Here is a 24319-nt window from a genome sequence, read left to right as displayed (position 1 = left end):
ACTCACTGACTGGGTGGGAAGTAAAATGGTTGCTATAACTAGTGGGTGGCAAAAGAAATATATGAGAGAATCAATTGTGGGGCCACAGAGAACATAAGAAAGGGAGTGGGACTGAAGGGATTGCTCTGCTTGGAGCCATCATTAAACTGATGGGCTGAATAGCCTCATCCTGTATCATAATAACACCTCACAATAAATGTAAAAGAAATAGAGGGTGTTATATAATGACTTTCCCTTAAAGAAACATGATGAAATACAAATGCAGGTGTAAAAGTATCTCAATGATCCACAGTTACCAAATCCACCATATTTTTTAAATAAAAGCCGAAGATAACTCGCAATGAAACAAAAGTGAAAAATAATTGGAAAGTGGTTTGAGTAGTCACTTCAGAAATGTTATTTAATTTATTCCTGGGATATATATGAACAATGCTTTCTTATCGATTATAAGTAACTAAACAACGTGGTGTTATAAATTACTGTATCTCTGCAGGAACGATAAGCTGTTCAATTTCTATTGTCCATCTGTTTACTGTCTGGTTTGTATGCCAAGAAATGAGTAAAACAGCACGAGTGTTTCTCAGCATTACTTCACCACGCATCTTCAAATCAGTACATCACTCCAAATACAAATAATTGTGCTGCCCTGGTGCAGAATGTAGTTGCAAGATATCAGCCCAGGCATTGTTTACGTATTTTTGTGTTTAAAGTTACCTCAGAAAGTGTTAGAATTGATGTTCTCACTTGTTTTAACAATGCAAACAAACTCTAGTTATTTTTTTTTTTTATATAAAGATACCCTGGAGGTTTCATTCTCTGCAGAGGGACCATTTCTGGAATTTATAAACATGTGGCACATCTTTGGGCTTTATGGTCTTTTCTTTTGGGGAAGTGTGAAATTGAGAGTGACGGTCAAAAGCATGCAACTTATAATGATTTTCTGGTAAATTTGGGGCTTTTTTTAAATAACTTTTTTTGCAAAATTTAGTTTGAGCAGCCAACCTTCAGTTTAGTGGGAAACTCAAGAATTTCAAAAATTATTTGGAAGCATTCCATTCATTTGTCCATTTTATCAGCAGCTAGTTCTGTCTGCCCAGTTTTGATTTTGATTTCTGCTGTGGTATTAAGTTGCAATCTTTTAGTTAAGCATTCTGGACTTTAGTTTTCAGGATTACTTTTTGGATCTGCATTGGCCAGAAATACATGAATGTATACAGAACATACTTTAATTGTCTCTGAGTGTCCCACAAACAGGTTGTCCCTATTGTGTTGTTGTATTTAACAGCTGGGTGCAGGTGAATCTCTTTGTAAACAGCGCAGCGGGTTTTCTATGTCCAGCTGGGAGATCTGCTTGGGCCCCAGCTTTATCATTCACCCGAACAACAGCACGCAATTTGGTACAAATCCCTCCTGGTTCTGTACTGAAACTCAATGCACAGGGGTGGGATTTGTATGCACGGCCTGTAACAACTCGGTTGTTAGGCAGATAAAAGTGCTGGAGAAACTCAGCGGGTGCAGCAGCATCTATGGAGCGAAGGAAATAGGCAACGTTTCAGCCATTAGGGCTATCAAATTGTTGCAAATCTCTCTATATCCCACGTTTGTGTCTAACTCTATTTACCTGAATCTAGAGTGAGAAATACCTTCACACCACTCCAAATAGCACAGCGCTGTGCTGATGAAAGTAGGGAGTATGACCATTTCGTACACATTTCTGGCAAGGGTCCTTCTTGTGACTGTTTCTGACCGGCTGATGTACGAAGCTTAAAGGAGGTGGCGATGGAAATTGGACAGCTCACCTCTTTCTCTGACAAAGATAGCAATCTTCCATCATGCAACCACATGTAATGCCTCCATGTTTAGAATCCTCCTCCTTGAAGATGGCTAATCCTGTCTCATTGTTGAAGAATACTTCTGAAAATCTTTTTGTAGTGGTGGTGGTTCTATGTTGTTGACCTTTTCCTTTAGTGACCTCTGTTGCTCAAGCTCTAAACATTCCTCATTTGGAAGCTCTTCATCATAAACCATAGCTCTTCCACATTATTCTGGTCTTCTTCTTCAAATCCAGCCTTTTGTTGCCAATTTGACGATGTCTTCTTGCAAATTTTCCAGCAATGAGAACAGCTTAGTTGCGCATTAACTATGGCCATAATTTTTTTGGATATACCATTATTTGTTTGTATGGCTGCATCTTCTGAAGAGTCATTGATGTGGTCTATGGCTATCTCAATACTCTGCCTCTTCCAAGTTTTATGAATGGTCATTGTTGCTTGATTCCGAAATGATAAGTCTCATTAAGCACAGTAGGTAATAAGTCTTGAGCATGGCAAGAGCACTCTAGTCCATGCATTATAACAGTAAAGTGATGTTTGGATAGTTAAGTGCTGCCTGAGTATTGATAGCAATGTGCTTGATGTGAATTGGATGCCCAAGGGCATTAATGACAATTAGCAAGACTCCGTTGTATCACGGTCATTCCTTGCAGAATATTGTTTGAATGAAGGGGAGGGACATGACATAATCTTGGAGCATCACTGCGATCAAGGCTTTTTTGTTGGATCTCCATTCCACAGGAAAGTTGGCCTTGAGAATCCCTTAAATCCCTCGATTCTCAGAGTAATTTATTGAGAGGCTTAACCTTTCAGGCTTTGTCTATTTCCCCTGCATTATGTCAGCTAAATTAGAGAGTAGCGATGAGGTAATGAATGCCTAGCACGAGTTCGAAAGCCTCTAGATTTTAGAATGAACATAAGAGTGTAAATGAAGAAAGAAGTCCTGCAGTTTTTACTTGTGTTTTGCTTATATAATTTATGTTGGAATAAAAAGTGTGTCACTTTTTCATTTTAACAGTGAGAATATAGGAGGAAGAGACGCGTAGGATAAAATATTTGCAGCTTAGGAAGAAGAGCAGGGTTCAGAACAGCTGATGAAAGAGATTTATAGTTCCAAGTCGGCCAGCTTTTTCCCTCATCCTATCCAGATGTACGTTAGAAAAGACCCTAGTGTTCAAATCTGGAATGGACTTGGGTTTTGAACGGAAATGGAGAAATGTTTTTTTTATTAGGAACGTTTTTGTGGCGAGGGTTTTACCGTTAGAATCTTAGTTGCAACCACACCGACAAGCTCCATTTCGGATTGTTACATCTGCTGGAAAGAGAAGCTTTCCATTCCTTTCGTTCTGGAATGGAAACTATGGTACACCTCAGAGTCACAATTTGCTGTGTATGCAACATTTTTTGATAAAAAAGGAAGGCCAGGCGGTCACTTTGTTTTAGGAGCTTGGGATTTCCTACAGCTGGCAAACTACAGCAACAAAGTAATCGATCTCCGCAAATGTTTATTTTAAGCAATTAGATTTTGCGGCCTTCAAGTCCCAGACAAAGTTACATGCAACAACATCGGTAGCAGCAGGATTTGTGGTGTGCTATCCTCTGACCTACCACAGCAGGTTCACTTGCCCAAGTTTAAAATTGTTTCAATAACGTATGAATATTTTCATTGATATAAATTATGATGTTCCAAGATGCATTTATACCAGATTCAATTTTCTCACCATGCATGAAGCATATCTATCTTTCATACAATGCACATACCATCAATCAAATGGATGTGCTTTGATTAGTCCAGTGTGTCATTCTATAATAGTGGTATTTATTTTCTGCAGCAGAAATCCTGACCCATGCCTTTGTTATCTCTGTACCTGAAATATTCCATCTTGACCTTGTTCTACTCTCTGTAGCTTTTAGGTGATGCAAACCCCTGCAACACCTAAATCACCTGCCTGCTGGCTAGAACAACATATGCTCTTGGTTTAGCAATACCTCAATTTAAAAATTCACATTCATGTTTTCAGATACCTCCATGGTCTCACCCTTTCCTGTCTCTATATTCTTCTCCAGTCCGAGAACGCTCAGAAATCTACACTTCCTTTTAATTTTGCCCTCATGCTCATCCCCATTTTCCCAGTTAGTTGCCGTGTATTCAGGTACCACAACACCAAGGTCGGGAATACCTTCTGAACCTCCCATGCTCCCTTTTTTTCCTTCCTCTCTCTCCCTCTCCCTCTCCCTCCCTCTCTCCCTCCCTCTCCCTCTCCCTCTCCCTCTCCCTCTCCCTCTCCCTCTCCCTCTCCCTCTCCCTCTCCCTCTCCCTCTCCCTCTCCCTCTCCCTCTCCCTCTCCCTCTCCCTCTCCCTCTCCCTCTCCCTCTCCCTCTCCCTCTCCCTCTCCCTCTCCCTCTCCCGCCCCCGCCCCCGCCCCCGCTCCCGCTCTCTCGCTCTCTCGCTCTCTTTCTCTCCCCCCCCCCTTTTAATCATCCGTCCTAATATCCTTTCTGCCTCAGCATCAACTTTTATTTGATAATGTAACTGTCCAATGGCTTGGACTGTTCTCAGAATATTGAAGGTGTTACAAAAATGTTGCTGTGTATGCGTGTAAAAAAAAAAAACATTTTGTGGTAACAATTTCTGTCAATTATTTTAGTCACTTAACAGAACAATTCCAGGAAAATTTGCAGATGGTATAGAGGGTGTAGTTCATTGGTAGAGCATTTCACTGCAGATCAAGAGGCCCCCAGTTCAAACTGGTTGTCCCTCATCAATATTTTTTGTAGGCGGCACAGTGGCTCAGCGGTAGAGTTTCTGCCTTATGCAGAAACAGCGCCGGAGACCCCGGTTTGATCCTGACTATGGGTGCTGTCTGTACGGAGTTTGTATGTTCTCCCTGTGACCGCGTGGGCTTGCTCCGGGTGCTCCAGTTTCCTCCCACATTCAAAGATGTGCAGGTTTGCAGGTTAATTTGCTTCTGTGAATTGTCCCTAGTGTGTAGGATAGAACTAGTGTACAGATCGCTGTTCGGCGTAGACTCGGTGGGCAGAAGGGCTTGTTTCTATGCTGTATCTCTAAAATAAACTAAAACTAAAATATAGTTCTATGAGATAATATATTATCATATTGTGGAACTGTCTGTCTCAACCCAGAATCCTAAATGCCGTAATGAAAATAAAGCGCTTCTTTTGGAAGAGACCCGAGACAACTTGAAATATTTGAGATGCAAGTTTTGCAATTTGAGATGCAGGCCATTAGGAAAGTATTTTGCATATGTGTAAATTCTATTTGGTATTCATAAATTTCAGATTAAATCGTTGGTTTCTTCGTGCATACTATTCGTGTCCAACATCAGGGTGTTTTATTGGCAATGGGTATCATGTTTGATTTAAGGGGCTGTCCCACTGTACAAGCTAATTCAAGAGCTCTTCAGAGTTTAAAAAAAAGTCAAACTCGTGGTAAGTACGTAGAATGTACGTAGCGGGTACGTCAGACCTCGGGACGCCTCTTAGCGGCTTGTAACGCTAACGGCAGGTACTCGGGAAACGCGGTAAGCTCGGGAAGACTCGTGAAGATTTTTCAACATGTTGAAAAATGTCCACGAGAGCCCCGAGTACCTACGAGCGGCTATTACCGTAATTCTCCGAGTTCGAATCCGGGGAAACTCGGGAGAACTCTTGAATTAGCTCGTACAGTGTGACAGGCCCTTAACTGTCATTGTGATTTATGGAACAAATGTTGATTTGTTTCAATGGTTCCCTTCATATCAACTTGTCCTTTTATATGTTGGGTATATTGTTGAGTTGATGAAGGAGACTTTTTTGTGTCTCAGATACTGGTTTATAATGCTGGCTCTCTGAAATCTTTAAATCAATGCAGTTTATGACATAAGATATGATGTAAGATCAAAGAGAAATGAAGATGGTTTTAACCACTTAAATGTTTCCCTTTCTTCCACTCAGTCATTTTAACAGATGAAGAAGTTCAGAGGAAAAAGGAGATAATTTTAAAACGGAAAGAAGAAGAAGCCATAAAGGAGGCTAAAAAACCAAAGTTGTCAGATGACCAAGAAAAGACGATTGCCTTATTGATGGAAGCACATCATAAAACATATGATGAATCCTATTCAGACTTTAACACGTTCAGAGTATGTATCGTGAGTGCGAGTTGGGTTAAGGCAGGGAATTCCAGTAAAATTGTGATTACTTAAACTGTATGAATAGTTCAAGTTCATTGTTGTATTCATGAGTACAGCGAAGTACAGTTACAATTAAAATCTTGCTTGCAGTAGCATCAGTCACATAGACTCCGTTTTATATCAGAAATATTTTCAGATGAATATCAAAAATATTAGCGCAAATAGGATTTTTTATAAAGATGAAGTCCATTGGAACTCTTTGAATTGCCTAATTCCACATTCAAGGATTGCGCTTTGACCAGGTTAGGCCTTGGGGATCTGGGGGTGGATGAAAAGCAGATCGGTTTGGGATACCGTTGATATTGATATTCCTTTGAAAATAGTTGTAAAAATAGATGCTGCCTCACCCGCTGAGTTTCTCCAGCATTTTTGTCTAATTGATTAGTTACGTCATTCATGCTTTTGGGATCTTAATGTGTACAAACTGCTTACATTGACCATGTTATGGTCATCTCACCAATTGTAAAATGACTTGGGGAGCCTTCAAAGCCACGATAAGTGCATGTTTATTCATCTTTTATTCTGTATGACAGATGAAAAAAGCAGCATCACCACCTGAACAGCCCTTTCCTCATCCTTTCTCCTGCACATACGCCATGGATGACTTCAATTGTATCATTCCTTGTTTTCTCATTTACAGCCACCGGTACGAAGTGCATCTGAAATGGAAGCATCTGGACAGTCCTTTCCCATTGAGTCACCACAGGATCTCTGCTCTGCAGATTATTTTGATTCCTTTAACTCAGGTAGGTAGGGGGCGCTGCAGTGGCAGCAGCGTGTTAGTTTTTTCAACTTTTTTAATTTTTTTAGTATGTTTTAAAGTATGTTTTTGATGTTTCTTGGTGTGTTTTGTGTGGGGGGTGGTGTGGGGGGGTGAGGGGGAAACCGTTTCGGCCGCCTCCTCCATGGAGAGGCGACGTTTTCCAGGTCGCCTCCCCCGTGGCCTAACAGCAAGGATCGGCGCGGCCTTTCCCGGAGACGCGCCCGGGGCTTCAGCGGCAGGCGCAGCGTGGACTCTCGATGTGGAGCGGGTGAGCCCTCGCTGGAGGGGAGCGCTCCGTTTCGCTGGCCCGGGGAAGCCGGCAGCCTGAAGCCGCAGTCAGCAGAGTTCCAGCTGGCGCGGTGTCTACAGCCCGGGATCCCTCGTGGGGGACCCGGGGGAAGAAGAAGCCATCACTGCCGGCCCGCGGCCAACTTCTACCGCGGGGCCGGCATGGACTTACTATCACCCCTGGAGGGGAGCTTCGACCACACCAGCCTGAAGCCGCGGTCTCCGGTGGGGAAGAGCCGATCCTGGACTTACCTTGCCTTTGACTTTGTCCCTTACAATCTGGACGCCCGCAGCAACGCCTGCGGAGGGTGGAGGTCCCGACCACGGGGGGAAATGGAGGAGGTCTGGCCAAGTTCTGTGCCTTCCACCACAGTGATGAATGCTGTGGTGGATGTTTGTGTTACATTTTTATTGTGGTTGTGTGTTCTTTATTATTGTACCGCTGCTGACAACCCAAAATTCCACCGACCCTGGTTGTGTGGCAATAAATTCTATCAAATTCTATCAAATCACCTTCAGATGGTTGCCGTCTATCCATGGGTATGTTATATTTCCAAATGACTAAAAACCTGCATCACAGAAAAAGACCATTCAACACAATGTGTCCGTACCCATGTTTGGTGTTTCATTGGACTCTCCTGCACATTTCCTCGTCTTACTCTATCAGTACACACTTCAAATCCCTTCTCCAACACAAATCATCTAACTTCCCCTTGAATGCTGTTTGCCTTGCTACTCTTTGTGATAGTGAGTTCCACCTACTAACTAGACCTAAGGGAAAGATATTTCTCCTGGTTCCCAGTTTGAATTTATTGAGTGATTTATGATAGTGACTTAGATTTATAGTCTGCAAGTGGAAACATATCTGCATTTGCCCCATCAAGATACTTCATAATCTTGAAGACCTCAGTCTTCACAATAGAAAAGATGATCACGCCAGGATATTGAATTTCACCAGTTTTTTTTTGGTGTGTCAAATTGTCCTGGGTTCCCATAAAATATTGCAATGATTGATGAAAGACATTTGAAACTGCATTATGATGGTTTCTAACCTGTTAAAGCAGTTCAAGAAGGAACTACAGATGCTGGAAGATCGAAGGTAGAGAAAATTGATGGAGAAACTCAGCGGGTGCAGCAGCATCTATGGAGCGAAGGAAATAGGCAACGTTTCGGTCTGAAGAAGGGTTTCGGCCCGAAACGTTGCCTATTTCCTTCGCTCCATAGATGCTGCCTCACCCGCTGAGTTTCTCCAGCAATTTTGTCTACCTGCTAAAGCAGGATGGCACACTTCACGTGGCAACCAGACTTGAGGAACAAACATTGGCTGCCGTGGAGGAGAGAATAAAAACAAAGTGATCAACTGGTAATGCTGCCATGTAGGACTACATATGTGCTCAGCAACAAAAACTTTATGCAATACAAGTGCCACCCCATGGACCCCCCCACACCCAACAGATCAGATCAAATCTCTGCAAACCTGCGTAATCCTGTCATAATCCAGTAACCAGACACCACTGTCTCTTTAAGAACACTGGTTGCTCGTTATACTGCAGGAAGTCATGGACATTGATAAGCAATTGCTGGAGTAACAAGCGGATCAAGCAGCATCTTTGGAGAACATGGATGGATGCCGTTTCAGGTCAGGACCTTTCTGAATCAGTCTGAAGAAGGGTTGCGACCCAAAAGTTCACCTATCCATGTTCTCCACAGATGCTGCTTGACCCGCTGAGTTACTCCAGCACTCTGTGAAACGTCACCTATCCATGTTCTCCACAGATGCTGCCTGACCCGCTGAGTTACTCCAGCACTCTGTGAAACGTCACCTATCCATGTTCCCCACAGATGCTGCCTGACCCGCTGAGTTACTCCAGCACTCTGTGAAACGTCACCTATCCATGTTCTCCACAGATGCTGCCTGACCCGCTGAGTTACTCCAGCACTCTGTGAAACGTCACCTATCCATGTTCTCCACAGATGCTGCCTGACCCGCTGAGTTACTCCAGCACTCTGTGAAACGTCACCTATCCATGTTCCCCACAGATGCTGCCTGACCCGCTGAGTTACTCCAGCACTCTGTGAAACGTCACCTATCCATGTTCTCCACAGATGCTGCTTGACCCGCTGAGTTACTCCAGCACAACTCCGCAACACTCCAAGCGATCGACACTTGTGCAATGATACTCTATTAAACGATGTTACAAACAGCCTTTAGTATTTTTAACTTGCAGTAACAAAAACAGTGCCTTGACCCAAAACATGGACTATCACTTAGCCTACATGGATGCAGTCTGACCTACCGAGATTCTCCAGCAACTTGTTTTTCTCCAGATTCCGGCACCTGCAACCTCTTGTGTCTCCAGAACATTTTCTTTATTGCTCTGAAGTTATTTATGTACAAATAACATATCAATATGGTGGACGCTTTTTATAAGCAAACTGTTAATTGTCGTTTCAAATAGATATCAAGGGGCTGTAGTGGATTTGCAAGGATAATGATCATATTGCATTTTGCTTTTTAACAGATATGTCTCAGATAGCAAAATCACATTTCTCCAGCTTTTTTGGGATACCCCAGGATGACAGTGGAAATTCCAAGGAGGATTCAACTCTCTCCATGCTACCTCACCTGGCTGACCTTGTCAGTTACAGCATACAGAAAGTCATCGGCTTTGCAAAGGCCATTCCCGGATTCAGGTATATTTTTTTAATTTAATTCTCGGAAGTTCTGTGTGATTATTGCATGTAAATGTTAGAGCAGAGGTGAAGGAATCAAGGGTCACTAGCTATCCCCAATTTAAAAAAAAGACACAAAGTGCTGGAGTAACTCAGCGGGTCAGGAAGCATCTCCGGAGAATATGGATAGGTGACATTTTGGGTCGGGACCCTTCTTCAGACTGATTGAGAAGGGTCCCGACCTCAAACAACACCTATTCGTGTTCTCCAGAGATGCTGCTTGACCCGCTTGCGTTACTCCAGCACTTTGTATCCTTTTGTGTAGACGAGCATCTGCAGTTCCTTGTTTCTAGCTATCTCCGATGTCTAGTTAAGAATGTTTGTTGTTTGCTCTGCTGGACCAAACAAATCATCCATGTCTCTAACGCAGAAAAAATAGCAGCAAAACACATAAGGTAGAAATTAGTTTCTGCAGGTCAAAAGAGAAACTAGATTGTATTATTTTTAATTGGATTTAGTAGAGCAATTTTGCACGCATTTCTAGAAATCTTGGTTGCCCATTGGGATATTCATTCATATTAATTTTGAAGCGGGATTATCATGCTCCCTGACACTTTTTTTTCTGGTCAATATCCCCCCCTCCTCCTTAGTGCAACATGCAAAATATGCCTGCAGTGAAATTTTCAACCAAATCGGCCAGGACAATGTGGACTTGCATATTGAATGTTTTGGGCTGACAATCTTTCATCAAACATCATTAGGTACTCGTATTTTAGATGTTTGTGTGGGTTTTATAAGAGACAAAGCAGCTAGTGAAAGCAAACTATGAAACTACGATACCATACGATGGAACTTTATTGATCCACAGTCATAAAACACAACACGATACAGGAAACATAGAAACACAGACAATAGGTGCAGGAGTAGGCCATTCGGCCCTTCGAGCCTGCACCGCTATTCGATATCATGGCTGATTTAACATTTTTAAATTTTAACAATTACAGCACGGAAACAGGCCATCTCGGCCCTACAAGTCCGTGCCGAACAACTTTTTACCCTTAGTCCCACCTGCCTGCACTCATACCATAACCCTCCATTCCCTTCTCATCCATATGCCTATCCAATTTATTTTTAAATGATACCAACGAACCTGCCTCCACCACTTCCAACTCAGTATCCCATCCCTGCCTTCTCTCCATACCCCCTGATCCCTTTAGCCACAAGGGCCACATCTAACTCCCTCTTAAATATAGCCAATGAACTGGCCTCAACTACCTTCTGTGGCAGAGAATTCCACAGATTCACCACTCTCTGTGTGAAAAATGATTTTCTCATCTCGGTCCTAAAAGACTTCCCTCTTATCCTTAAACTGTGACCCCTAGTTCTGGACTTCCCCAACATCGGGAATAATCTTCCTGCATCTAGCCTGTCCAACCCCTTAAGAATTTTGTAAGTTTCTATAAGATCCCCCCTCAATCTTCTGAATTCTAGTGAGTACAAGCCGAGTAGAAACACGAGTAGAAAATCCAGGATTGGGGATATGAAAAGGTGGGGGGGGGAGAGGAGGAAGGGGAGTCAATCTACCCCACGACAGAACGGGGAGGACTTGTATATAAATGAACTGTGTGTATTTAACAATTCCTGAGCCCTTCCAACAATCCAAGGCACAGCCTGTAGGAAGGAAGTGCAGATGCTGGTTTAAGCCGAAGATAGACACAAAATGCTGGAGTAACTCAGCGGGCCAGACAGCATCTCTGGAGAGGAGGAATGGGCAATGTTTCAGGTCGAGACCCTTTTTCAGAAGGAACTTCTTCAAAGGAACTGCAGATGCTGGTTTAAGCCGAAGATGGACACAAAATGCTGGAGGATGACAGGTAGCATCTCTGGAGAGAAGGAATGGGCGACGTTTCGGGTCTCGTCCCGAGACCCGAAACGTCACCCATTCCTTCTCTCCAGAGATGCTGCCTAACCCGCTGTCATACTCCAAGGCACAGGTTGGCTTCCTTATGAGAACAGACAATTACGAAAACTAAATTTAGATCATTTTTCCATTGGAAAAAGTTGGTTGTTATTTTTCTAGCATCAGAAGTTTGACCAGTAAAAAAATGAAGTTTAACATACCACAATAAAACATCCATGGTTGCCAAGAGGTGAGAGAGAACAAACATCCAAGCCACAGTATAAATACAGGGGATGTGGGTGCTACTGGTATGGCCAACATTCATTGCCAATTTTATTCAAGAAACGGTAAAAGCAAGTATTGAGATACTGAAAACCACAATACCTATGTGATAACATCATTACCCTTTTACATATAAAGTATAGTTTTTCTCGAACAACTCGAGGTTGTTTTTCTTTAGTTGTTGTTGTGTTGCGCTATATTCATGTATAATCCTGTTGGATTGGCTTATGTCAGTGTCTGAAAGTGTAACGCCCAACATAACACAGCAATGTTCAATGTACATCATTCGCAGGCTATCCGAGGAAGAATTTGTGGCGAGTTACAGTACAGTGTAGTTGGGAGCCAGCATCATTACTCCTAGTTTCCTGGTTCAACTTTGCATTCAAGCAATTAACCATGTATTATTATTTTATTTTTTTAAATTTATTTTTGTTAGAAGTAAGTACAATACTGTGGTACCTCAGTACCTAATACTTGTTGACATATTACATTTCATATAATAATAATAATAATAATAAATTTTATATTTAATGGGCGCCTTTCATACAAAATCTCAAGGACACCTTACATAGTAAACATATAATCGGAATATAACAATAAGGACATCACAGAGACACAAATTAAAAACAGGATTCAACTTCTTATTTTTTAATTTAATAGCAAAACAGGAATAGAAACATAGAAACATAGAAATTAGGTGCAGGAGTAGGCCATTCGGCCCTTCGAGCCTGCACCGCCATTCAATATGATCATGGCTGATCATCCAACTCAGTATCCCGTACCTGCCTTCTCTCCATACCCTCTGATCCCCTTAGCCACAAGGGCCACATCTAACTCTCTCTTAAATATAGCCAATGAACTGGCCTCGACTACCCTCTGTGGCAGGGAGTTCCATAGATTCACCACTCTCTGTGTGAAAAAAGTTCTTCTCATCTCGGTTTTAAAGGATTTCCCCCTTATCCTTAAGCTGTGACCCCATGTCCTGGAATTCCCCAACATCGGGAGCAATCTTCCTGCATCTAGCCTGTCCAACCCCTTAAGAATAAGGAAGAAAAGAAGAGATTGACATAAGTGGTGCGTGAGGTAGAAAGATAGTCCAAAAGAAGGAAGAAGTAGAAGGAGAAAGAGGCGAAAAAGAGAAAATAAAAATAAAAGAAGAAAAGGAAAAAGGAGATTGAAAGCTATATACCTATTTTATGACAAGGGGTCACAGTTTAAGGTTAAGGGGGAAATCTTTTAGGACCGAGATGAGAAAATCATTTTTTACACAGAGAGTGGTGAATCTGTGGAACTCTCTGCCACAGAAGGTAGTTGAGGCCAGTTCATTGGCTATATTTAAGAGGGAGTTAGATGTGGCCCTTGTGGCTAAAGGGATCAGGGGGTATGGAGAGAAAGCAGGAACGGGGTACTGATTGGGGATGATCAGCCATGATCACAGTGAATGGCGGTGCAGGCTCGAAGGACCGAATGGCCCACTCCTGCACCTATTTTATATGTTTCTATGTTTCTATGTTCCAGGCCACTCGCCACCTGATTCTAAAACATTTGATTTCTATGGTTGTGTTGCACCATATGCTTGTAAGAAATCGATAAAAGGAGACCAAATCAACAAGAATTGGTCTGCTTTACCTGCTAGAAGGAGTCGCATTTTCTTCCAGATATGCCGCAATTAACCATGTAGGAGAAATTGGACAGTGATACATTAAGCGGGCAGGTCAAGCAACCAGTGAGCCCATCCACCATGCCAAGGCACAGGTTGGCTTCCTTTATGAGGACAGGCAATTACAAAAAAAATAATTGTAGATCATTTTTCCATTGGAAATAATTGGTTGTTATTTTTTTTCTTTTAGCATTCGAGGTTTCTCTGTGTTGGTGTCAATAGTTGACAGATTTCAATAAAACGATGAGGCCCTTTTGGGGGTCCAGTGAGTGCACTATAGCAAGTTAATATTAAACAGATGCATCTATAAGGATGTTTGAAAGGTTGCTTGAATGTGCTGTGCAGCTGAAAGGCTTTCATAGACCAGAAGTTGATTCCCTGTGGTATCTTTTAGCTAATGGTGAGCCAATAAACATAGATAATATTCATGTCAAATTCCTAATAGCTGATCTAGGGGAGCTGATTTAGCTCATCTTGTAGCTCCCCTTGAGAAGTTGGGGAAATGGATCCTTTTTTAAGACGCTGCTATCTTGGTCTTTCTAAACCACTGTCGTACACTCTGGGTGACTACTGACGACCATACAAGCGGCATGTCACAGGGTATGGTCGTGAGCAGTCACCCCAAGAGTCGTACCTTTTTCTGGTCACCGCTGGACTTTCAACATTTTTAAAATTTTCAGCGACCTGCTGCAACTATGATGGGTGCCCGCAGTCACCGAACAAATCGTGTAAGTGGGACAGGCCCCTAAATGTATTGTGTGGATGTTTAGTTTAGTGATACAGCGCGGAAACAGGCCCTTCGGCCCACCAAATTCGCACTGGCCAGTGATCCTCGCACATTCCAGCACACACTAGAAACAATTTCACATTCATACCAAGCCAATTAACGTGCAAACCTGTGCGTCTTTGGAGTTTGGGAGGAAACGGAAGATCTCGAAGAAAACCCACGTACGTCACAGAGAGAAAGTACAAACTCCGTACACAAGGAGCTGCAAATAGAATTGCAACCGTCTCCCTTTGTGTGAGGTATCACTCTGACCATTGGAGTGTTTACCCCTTGATACCCACTGACCAGTTTTACCAGAGCCTCCATGATACCACATTGGGTCAAATGTCACCTCTGGAATTCATCTCTTTGCTCCATGTTTGGACCCAAGGCTATGATGGAATTCTGAGGCTGAGCAGTTTTGGCAAAGCCCAATCTGCACATTGATGAGTGAATGCCACCTGATAGCAATGTCAATGACAATCCACTGATTGGGTAGTAATCAACCAGATTGGATTTGCCCTGCTTTTTGTAAATAATGACATAACCTGGGCAAATTTCCACATTGTGGGATAGTTGATAATGTTCTAACTCTACTGAAACGGGTTAATCAGAAACGCATCTAGCTATGGAGCACAAAGCACTGAAGCGAGGAGGTTGTGCGGTGTCCAATGCTCTTATTCATTTCTTGATTTAAATCTTTTTATTTGAATTTCACAGCAATTTGCATACATACAATGATAACACACAGTGACAGTCAAGGCATAATTGTGCAACAGTATGTAAGCGACCCTCAAAGTCCTTACCCTTACCCACCTTCACACCACCCGAATCAGGTCGGAACCAAACGGGGACAAACAACACTCACATACGTACACATCCACACAAATATGGTAAGATAAACGAAATAAAAAGTACTAAAAAACAAACAAATAAATAAATAAATAAAGGGGTCACTGATAACAGTAAATAAGTAAGTAATTAAATAAATAAGTGTGGGGAGGGGGGGGGGAGGGTTAAGGGGAGAGCAGCTGCAGTAGAGCAGAACAATAGTGGAGAGCACTCGGTCCTCTTCCGAGTCTTATTCATTTCTTAATATAATGTGGAGAGAATCAAATTGACTGGAGACTGGTTTGTGCAGTGGTAGGAATCTTGGAAGGAAGTTTGAGAAGGATCATTCACTCATTATTTCTGGCTGAACATAGCTGTAAATGCCTTAGCCGTGTCTTCAGTACTCCCTTGCCAAGCCCTGACATCATTGAAAATGGGGATATTCTTTGAGGGTGTTAAATTGTCCACCATCATTTATGCCTGGGTGTGGAGTAACTGCAGAACATTCATCTGACTCATTGGTTGCGGGGTTATCTTTGTGCATAACATGCTGTTTATAATGTATAGCTTGCACACAGTCTGACAATTTTGCCAGACTGCTACTTCATTTTTAAATGCTCTTGGTGCTGCTCCCAGCATGTTCTTCCAAACTGCTAATTGAACCAAGGTTGATCCCTTGGCTTGATAGTAATGGCAGAGTGAGGGTTGTGCTGGGACATAGTTACAGACTGTAGAGACATTGCTGCTGCTGCTGCTGGTGATCCATGGTGCCTCATAGATTTAAAAAAACAACACAACGTGCTGGAGTAACTCAGTGGGTTAGGCAGCATTTGTGGAGAACATGGATAGGTAACGCTTCGGGTCAAGACCCTTCTTCAGACAGATTGGGGAGGGAAGAAAGCTGGAAGCTCGGGTGAAAGGTGAGGACCAGGGGAACTCTATCCTTGTTCCGACTGGGGGGAGCGAGAGCAGAACTATGGGACACAGGATGAGCGATCCATCTACAACAGCAGGGGAGGAAAACCATGTTTACTGAAGAAAGAGGACTTCGTCTTTGCAAAGAGGACATCGGGATTGGGTCTTTGCAAGAGGCAGGGTTGGAGAAAGAGTAGTCCAGATAAGTGTGGGATTACAGTAGGTTTAAAGTAGATGTCAGTCAATAGTCTGTCCCCTATGAGACAAGGAGATCAAGGAAGGGTAGAGAGGTGTCAGAGAGAGTCCAGGTAGATTTAATAGCAGTGTGGAAGTTAGTGGTAAAGTTAATGAAATCTACAAGTTCTGCACGGGTGCAGGAAGCAGCCCCGATGCAGTCGTCGATGTAGCAGAGAATGAGTTGGGGGATGGTGCCATTGTATGTTTGGAACAGGGACAATTTGATGTAAATATGCTACACTTTTAACTTGAGGAAAGTGAGTGGAGTTAAAGGAGAGGTTGTCGAGTGTGAGGACAAGTTCCGACAGGCAGAGTTGTGTATTAGTAGAGGGAAATTGATTGGGTCTCTATGCAAGGAATAACCGGAGGGTCCTGAGACCTTCCTAGTGGGGGGTGGAGATGTAAAGGGACTGGACGTCCGTGATATAGATGAGGCAATGGAGGCCTGGAAACTGAAAGTTGTTGAAGGTGAGGTGTCTCGGATGTAGGTTGTAACCAACTGGACAAGTGGGGATAGAATGGAATCGAGGTACGTGGAGATGAGTTCAGTGGGGCAGGAGCAGGCAGAAACAATGGGTAGTCCTGTTTTTGGATTTTCAGGATGAGGTAGAAGCGGGTAGTGTGGGATTGCGGGACAATAAAGTTGAGGGCTATGGAACGGAGATCGCCAGAGGTGATGTGATCTGAAACGATCTGGGAGATGATGACCTGGTGTTCGACTGTGGGGTCACAGTCAAGGGGTAGATATGAGGACGTGTCCAAGAGCTGGCGCCTGGCCTCAGCACAGTACAGGTCTCTGATGCCCAGTTTCAAGTTGTCTGTTCGTGGATACTCTCAATGCTTCTTCTAAGTGTTGTTTAACACTGAGGAACACTGTTTCATCAGCTAAGGATAGACAGTAAGTGGTCATTTTGAGGTGGTTTCTTGCCCAACTCCCAGTGTCTTCCTGTACACCAAATTGCTGCAACCTCTGGTCGGGGATGGCCTGTTGGAACAAGATGTGCACAGAGATTGTGATAGAGGCTTGGCAGTCATTATTCTGTGAATGTAACTACACCAGGCTGCTCTCTGACTAATTTGTGGAACAACTCTCCCAATTTCGACACCCTATCCCCAAATGTTTGCAAGGAGGACTTTGCAAAGTTCACTGACATGCTATCACCACATCCAGTTCGATTTCCAGATCAGTACCAAATAGTCTGCCAGGTTTTCCTTTTATTCTGTTTTACTACAGCAGTTTTCAGAGAGCAGATAAGAGTCAATCATGTTGCTGTGGTTTGGAGTAATTTATAGACTAAGTAAGGTGGTAGATTTCCTTCCGTGATAAATATCTGTGACCTAGATGGGTTTTTACCACAAACTAGTCATTTCATAGCCAACACGATTGAGATTACCGTTCTTTATATTTAATTACAGATTATTTAATTAACAGTTGAAATTCCTCATCTGATGAGCATTGGCAGTTCTTCAGGTAGTTATTTCATAATTTGACTTTTATCACAACTAGAAACAGGGTCTCACTGAGAAAGAGGAACTACCAGTGGTTAACAAAGAGGGTCAAGGAAAAAACGAAATTTTCGAGGAGCAAATTGATCAAGAGAGAAAACAGGCCCGTGGGCTGGAGTTTTTGCAGACATCTTCACCTCTTTACTGAGGTCTGAAGTTCCCACCTGCTTTAAAAGAGCATCAATAATACTAATGCCCAAGAAGAGTAAGGTGATATTCCTCAGTGAAGACAGACTGGTGACACTAATGTCTGTGGTGATTAGTGCATTGAGAGGTTAGTTATGGTGCATATCAATTCCTCCCTCAGCAAGAACCTGGAACCCCTAATGATTTGCCAACTGTCACAATAGATCAATGGGGATGGATTGGAACGAGATGAAAAGGGAGAGGGAGAGGGAGGGGGAGGAGAGAGGGAGAGAGGAGAGATGAGATGATGAGGGAGGCATAGGAGAGAGAGAGGAGAGAGAGAGAGGTGACGAGAGAGAGGAGAGAGAGGAGAAGAGAGAGAGAGACGAGAGGAAGAGTAGATGAGAGAGAAAGAAAGAGAGAAGAGAAAAGGAAGGAAAGAGAAAGAGAAAGAGAAGAGAAAGAGAAAAGAAACCTAAAATCACGACGAAAGATAAAGTCAATCAATCCCGCACATCTGCTCCTCTCCCTCTCCCTCTCCCTCTCCCTCTCCCTCTCCCTCTCCCTCTCCCTCTCCGTCTCCGTCTCCGTCTCCGTCTCCGTCTCCGTCTCCGTCTCCGTCTCCGTCTCCGTCTCCGTCTCCGTCTCCGTCTCCGTCTCCGTCTCCGTCTCCGTCTCCGTCTCCGTCTCCGTCTCCGTCTCCGTCTCCGTCTCTGTCTCTCTCTCCCTGTCTCTCTCCCTGTCTCTCTCTCTGTCTCTCTCTCTCTCTCTCTGTCTCTCTCTCTGTCTCTCTCTGGTCTTTAAAAGGGCCTGCTCTTTACAATTCTTTTTCACATCCACTATTGATGGGACATTGGGTTTACCTTCCTTTTTATCAACTAATATTTTCTTCTATACCTTTTGCTTTTCTGAGTTCCTTCATATTTTCACTTCTATACTTCTCATGGATTTCTACAGAGGTAAGCTCTTGGCTTCAGTCTCCAGATTAACTTTTGTTTTGCGTTATCCTACCCCGTATGTTCCCTGACATCCATGGTTCGCCCACTGAGTACGTCAATGACATCCTTGCCTAATCTGGCCTGTTTGTAACCCCAGAACAAACGTGCCTGACCCAAGATTGACCTTGCATGGAAAGTCACTTGGATCAAGAACGGCAATAAATGCTGGTGATGTCCAGATCCTGAAAAATGAATACATTTAAAAAAGCACAGTGAGCTTTTGCTAGAATAAGGTTATCCGATTTGAGGCTGAGTGAGTGCGGCCTGGGGAATGGGAGAGCAATGGATAAAGATGTTGTGAATCTGATGTGTCATGTGTTAACACCATGTTTCCACTCGTGGGAGAGTCTAGAATCAGAGGCCATAGCCTCAGAATAAAAGAAAATACCTTTAGAAAGGAGTTGAGGAGGAATTTCTTTAGTCAGAGGGTGGTGAATCTGTGGAATTCTTTGCCAAGTCAAGGGATATTTTTAAGGCGGAGATTGACAGATTCAATGTATGGCTATCAGGAGTTATGGGGAGAAGGCAGGAGAATGGGGTTGAAAGGGAAAGATAGATCAGCCATGTTTGAATGGGGGAGTAGACTTGATGGGCTGAATGGCCTAATTCTGCTCCTGGAACTTGGGAACCATGTGGGAGAAGGATTGGGGTTTGGAAGAGTCAGAGGTTATGGGGCGAAGGCAAGAGACTGGGGTTAGGAGGGAGAGATAGATCAGCCATGATTGAATGGCGGAGTAGACTTGATGGGCCGAATGGCCTAATTCTTATGACCTTAGGAGTCGGGGGCCTAAAGATGAGCAGAAAGGTCTCTATCTAGTCCCCTTCACAGAGCAACTTTGTTCTGAAGTATACCTGTATTTAGCACTCTTAATACAATGTGTCAATTTCTCAAGGCAGCACTTAATACGTGGGATGGAGAATAACATGATTACGAGCAAATCCTGCACGGAGAATGCGGCATCAACACTGGCAGGTTTCATGATGAGAACTGTTCAGAGTGGCATGATTCAACCAAGAAACCATCATAATCAAGTTCCACACATGAAGTAAATTAACTTTCAACTGTGTTTTGCAAGAAAGTTACAGCGCAACATGATCAAATGTCTGGGCATCAGTCATTTGAATCCACAAGTGAAAGAGAGTACTTTTGATCTCAAAACTGCGGTCTAAAGTCGCAAATGCCAGGCAATACATGAAAGTAAAATACTGCAAATCAAAATGAAAACCAGAAAAAGCTGGAGGTGTGTGCTCTGATAAGGGTCATCACTTAAAACATTAACACTGTGTCTCTTTCCACAGATTTTGCCTGATCTGCTGAGTATTTCCAATATTTGGTTTTTATTTCAGGCTGTAGACGTCGTCTCTAAAGCCAAGACATGGAAAATGGGGGATGTAAGGCATGGCACAGTGGCGCAGCGGGTGGAGCTGCTGTCTCGCAGCACCAAAGACCCGGGTTTCATCCTGACCCCGGGTGCTGTCTGTGTGAAGTATGCACGTTCTCCCTGTGACTGTGTGGGTTCCTCTGGATGTTCCGGTTTCCTACCACATCCCAAAGATGTGCGGGTTTGTAGGTTAATTGGCTTCGGTAAATTGCTCCAAGCTTGACGGGAGTGGATGAGAAAGAGGGATAGCATAGAACTATTGCGATCAGATGATCAGTGGTTGGAGTGGACTCAGTGGCCGAAAAGCCTGTTTCCATGCTGTATTTATAAAACTACAAAACACTTAAAGAATCTAAGAAATAGAAGTAGGAAAGACTGTTCAGCCCTTTTGTGACTGTTTCGCCATTCAGTAAGATCAGTGCTTTTAACCTCTCCACCACTTTCCTGCACTAACCCCATATCCCTTGATAACTCTTCTCAATCTCTTGAATATTCTCATTGAGCCTCCACTGTCTCCTTGGGAAGAGAATTCTGGAAATTCACCATCCTCTGGGTGAATAAACCTCTTCTCATTGCAGTCCTGAATGTGAGACCTCTTAGGCTGAGAGTGTGACCCATGGTTCTAGAAAATCCAGTGGAGAGGAAACAACATGGTTGCATCTGCCATATAAAGCTGAATTTCAATGAGTTCATATCTCATTTTTCCCAAACTCGAGAGAGTAATAGCCCATTCTGCTTAATCTCTCCTTGTAGGTCAATCCCCCATCTCAGGCACCAATCTAATTAGCCTTCACTCCACTTTCTCTTGGGTGAGAAGACCAGATATTCCAGATGCAATCCTACCAGGTCTCTATGTAATTGGAATATGCTTGCAAATCCTCTTGCAATGTGAGTCCAAATCCTCGCAATGTGAGTCCAAATCCTCTTGCAATAAAAGCCAACATACTGTTTACCTTCCTAATTGTTTGCTGAACTTGCACATTAACTTTCATTGATTCTGTGACAAGGACATCTGGTCCCTCTGAAAACTTATTTCTTTGAATCTCACACCATTTAAAATATACTCTTGACTTTCTATTTTTTTACCAAAGTGAATGACCTCATATTTTCCGAGTTATATTTCATCTGTCACCACTCTGCTCATTCACCTAACCTGCACCCTTCTAACAAACCACGTAGCCAACTAGCTTTATATCATCTAGAAACAGATATATTGTACTTAATCCCTCATCCAATCATTAATATAGATAATAAATAACTGTGGTCGTAGCATCTATTCACGTGGCACCCTTTTGGAGGAGTTGTTAGGAGTAGCCTTATTGCTGAATGGATGAAGTAGTGTCATTGAACAGAGGGTGCACAATGACAAGAATTTAGGGCCGTTTATGGGTAGAAATATGAAATAGCAAAGTATTAAGACTTGTATAGGGTTGAGCAATGACTTTCTGTTAGCAGGGGTAGATGGCAAACTGTGAACTTGGAAACATAGGGTGGGTTAATGGATTTTTAAACTTTTTAAACGAACCATCTTGTAACTGAAAAGTAGTAAATTACTGGAGTGTGTAAAGGATAGCTTTCAATAATATGTTGACCAGCTGTGAATGACTTTTAAAAGTAAAAACTAGCATTGATCCTACTGAGCGGCAGAGATACAACAGACAGTAAAAGACGATAATACAGATATTAAGAGCTACAAAAGTGGATTACAAACTTGTAAGTGACACGTATGAATAAAAAGAGGGTGGTCAGAAGGACTGTGGACTCCGTAGAAGGACCATGATGATGTAAATGGTGGATACATTAAATTTATTTTATATCAATATTTACTGTGGAGGAAAGGATAGCATCCTGGCCAACCCAAGTAAACTAATATTGATTTAGATAAAGAGACTTGCCAAAGTTAAAGTCAGCAAAATAACAGTGACAAAAAATTTCTGAGCAGATGGTTTCTATCCTAGGACTTTAAAAGAAGGAAGTGAGAATGGGACACATGCTCGATCTATAATTTTCCAAAGTTCTCACAAATTTGATTGGAAATTGATGTATGCCAAGAAAGGTGGGAAACTAAAACCAGGGAATTATTGATTTTAGTTTTAGAGATACAGCATGGAAACAGGCCCTTCGGCCCGCCAAGTACATGCCGACCATCGATCATCCGTTTACACTCGTTCAATGTTATCTTAGTTTCACATCCTACACACTGGGGGTAATTAACGGAAGCTGATTAACCTACAAACCTGCACGTCTTTCGAATGTGGGAGGAAACCGGAGCACCCGGAGGAGACCCATGCGGCCAAAGGGAGAACGTGGAAACTCCACTCTGACACCACCTGAGATCAGGATCGAACCTGGGCCTCTGGAGCCGTGCTGCTTAACTTCAGTAGTCAGGAATTACTGGAATCTCACATTAAGGATCGAGTGACAAAGCACCGTGAAAATGATCAATTGTTTCGAAAAACCCAGTAAAGTGTAGTAGGCACATTGAACTTGAGTGTGGTGCAACAATTGACCAAACTAGTAGGTGAAAATATGTCAATGGATGTTTTTTAAATAGATTTTCAGAGGCATTAAAGAAAGTCCCTCAAAGGTTAAAATGGTGCAGGCAGATGATAACAGCTAAGAAATTGACTGAGTCAGGATAATGGATAGATACTCAAATGACAAGTGGTGCTCAGACAGAGCTATGTTGGGGTCTGGAGTTGCTGTATTTAAATTATGGGATCGAAAGTCATGTAGCTAAAGTTTTCTAATGATACAAATATAATGGCATTGTAACCGGTGCAGACAGAAACATTCAATTACAATGAGAGATTATAGATTCAACAAAAAAATATAACAATGTAGGCAAATATAAGGCCGTCCACTTAAGATCTAAAGTTACTAAAATAGGATGCAGCCATTCTTCAATTTATGAAAGGGATGTGTTTCTGGTAAATATTTTGTGCAGTAAAATTTCATCAATCAAAAAGGCTGGGCAAAATACATTCTAAGTATTTTGGTACAACATATTTCTATGGATGTAGAATGGCATGCAATTCATTATAACAAAAAAAAAACCCATTATAAATCAAAGATCATGCCTCAAAGAATCAAAGGAGTTATAACTAAAATTCCCAAATCAAATATTCTGAAATTGAGTAATCACTGTACTATAATAAAATAGAAAAAAAAGGCGATCTATGAAAATAGTTCATTAAAATCGAGGACAGATAGAGGAAAAAGGCATAATGAAATGCTGGCCTGTGTATCAAGAGGACTGGAACATAGGTGGGTGGAAGTTATGCCATTACTATAAAAAGCTCTGGTTGGACCACACTTAGCTTACTGTAATCAGTTTTGGGTCTTGGAAAGAGTGCAGCGTAGATTTTACCAGGAGAGATTGTAGAAAGCTGGAATTTAGAAGTTCAGGGAGTGATTTGTTTGAATTTTTTTTAATATTAAGCTAGGATAGATAGAGAGAAACTATTTCCAGTGTTTGTGGTATCTAGGTCTAAGTGGCATCACCCATAAATTAAAGACAGGCTATCAAAAATAAAAGAGCACAAATTGCAAGAGTAATTCAGTGGGTCAGGCAGCATCTCTGGAGAAACATAGAAAATAGGTGCAGGAGTAGGCAATTCGGCCCTTCGAGCCTGCACCGCCATTCAATATGATCATGGCTGATCATCCAACTCAGTATCCTGTACCTGCCTTCTCTCCATACCCCCTGATCCCTTTAGCCACAAGGGCCACATCTAACTCCCTCTTAAATATAGCCAATGAACTGGCCTCAACTACCTTCTGTGGCAGAGGGTTCCAGAGATTCACCACTCTCTGTGTGTGAAAAAAAATGTTTTTCTCATCTCAGTCCTGAAAGACTTCCCCCTTATCCTTAAATTATGACCTCTTGTTCTGGACTTCCCCAACATCGGGAACAATCTTCCTGCATCTAGCCTGTCCAACCCCTCAAGAATTTTGAACACGGATGGGT

The 24319-nt window shown here is 42.6% G+C and overlaps 1 protein-coding gene across 1 annotated transcript in view; it reads left to right on the top strand.

Annotated features, from left to right (window-relative positions):
- vdr (vitamin D receptor) overlaps positions 1-24319 on the top strand; it is a 121589-nt gene that overhangs the window by 83451 nt on the left and 13819 nt on the right. The window contains exons 5-8 of the mRNA XM_033015711.1: positions 5787-5971; positions 6663-6766; positions 7582-7613; positions 9596-9767. Coding sequence (XP_032871602.1) covers positions 5787-5971; positions 6663-6766; positions 7582-7613; positions 9596-9767 — 493 coding nt within the window. The remainder of the gene's footprint in view (positions 1-5786; positions 5972-6662; positions 6767-7581; positions 7614-9595; positions 9768-24319) is intronic.

This window comes from Amblyraja radiata, chromosome 46 (genome assembly GCF_010909765.2).
Source record: "Amblyraja radiata isolate CabotCenter1 chromosome 46, sAmbRad1.1.pri, whole genome shotgun sequence".
Lineage (NCBI taxonomy): Eukaryota > Metazoa > Chordata > Chondrichthyes > Rajiformes > Rajidae > Amblyraja > Amblyraja radiata.
The sequence above is the reverse complement of the archived record's forward strand: the minus strand, read 5'-3'. Positions and strand labels throughout refer to the sequence as shown.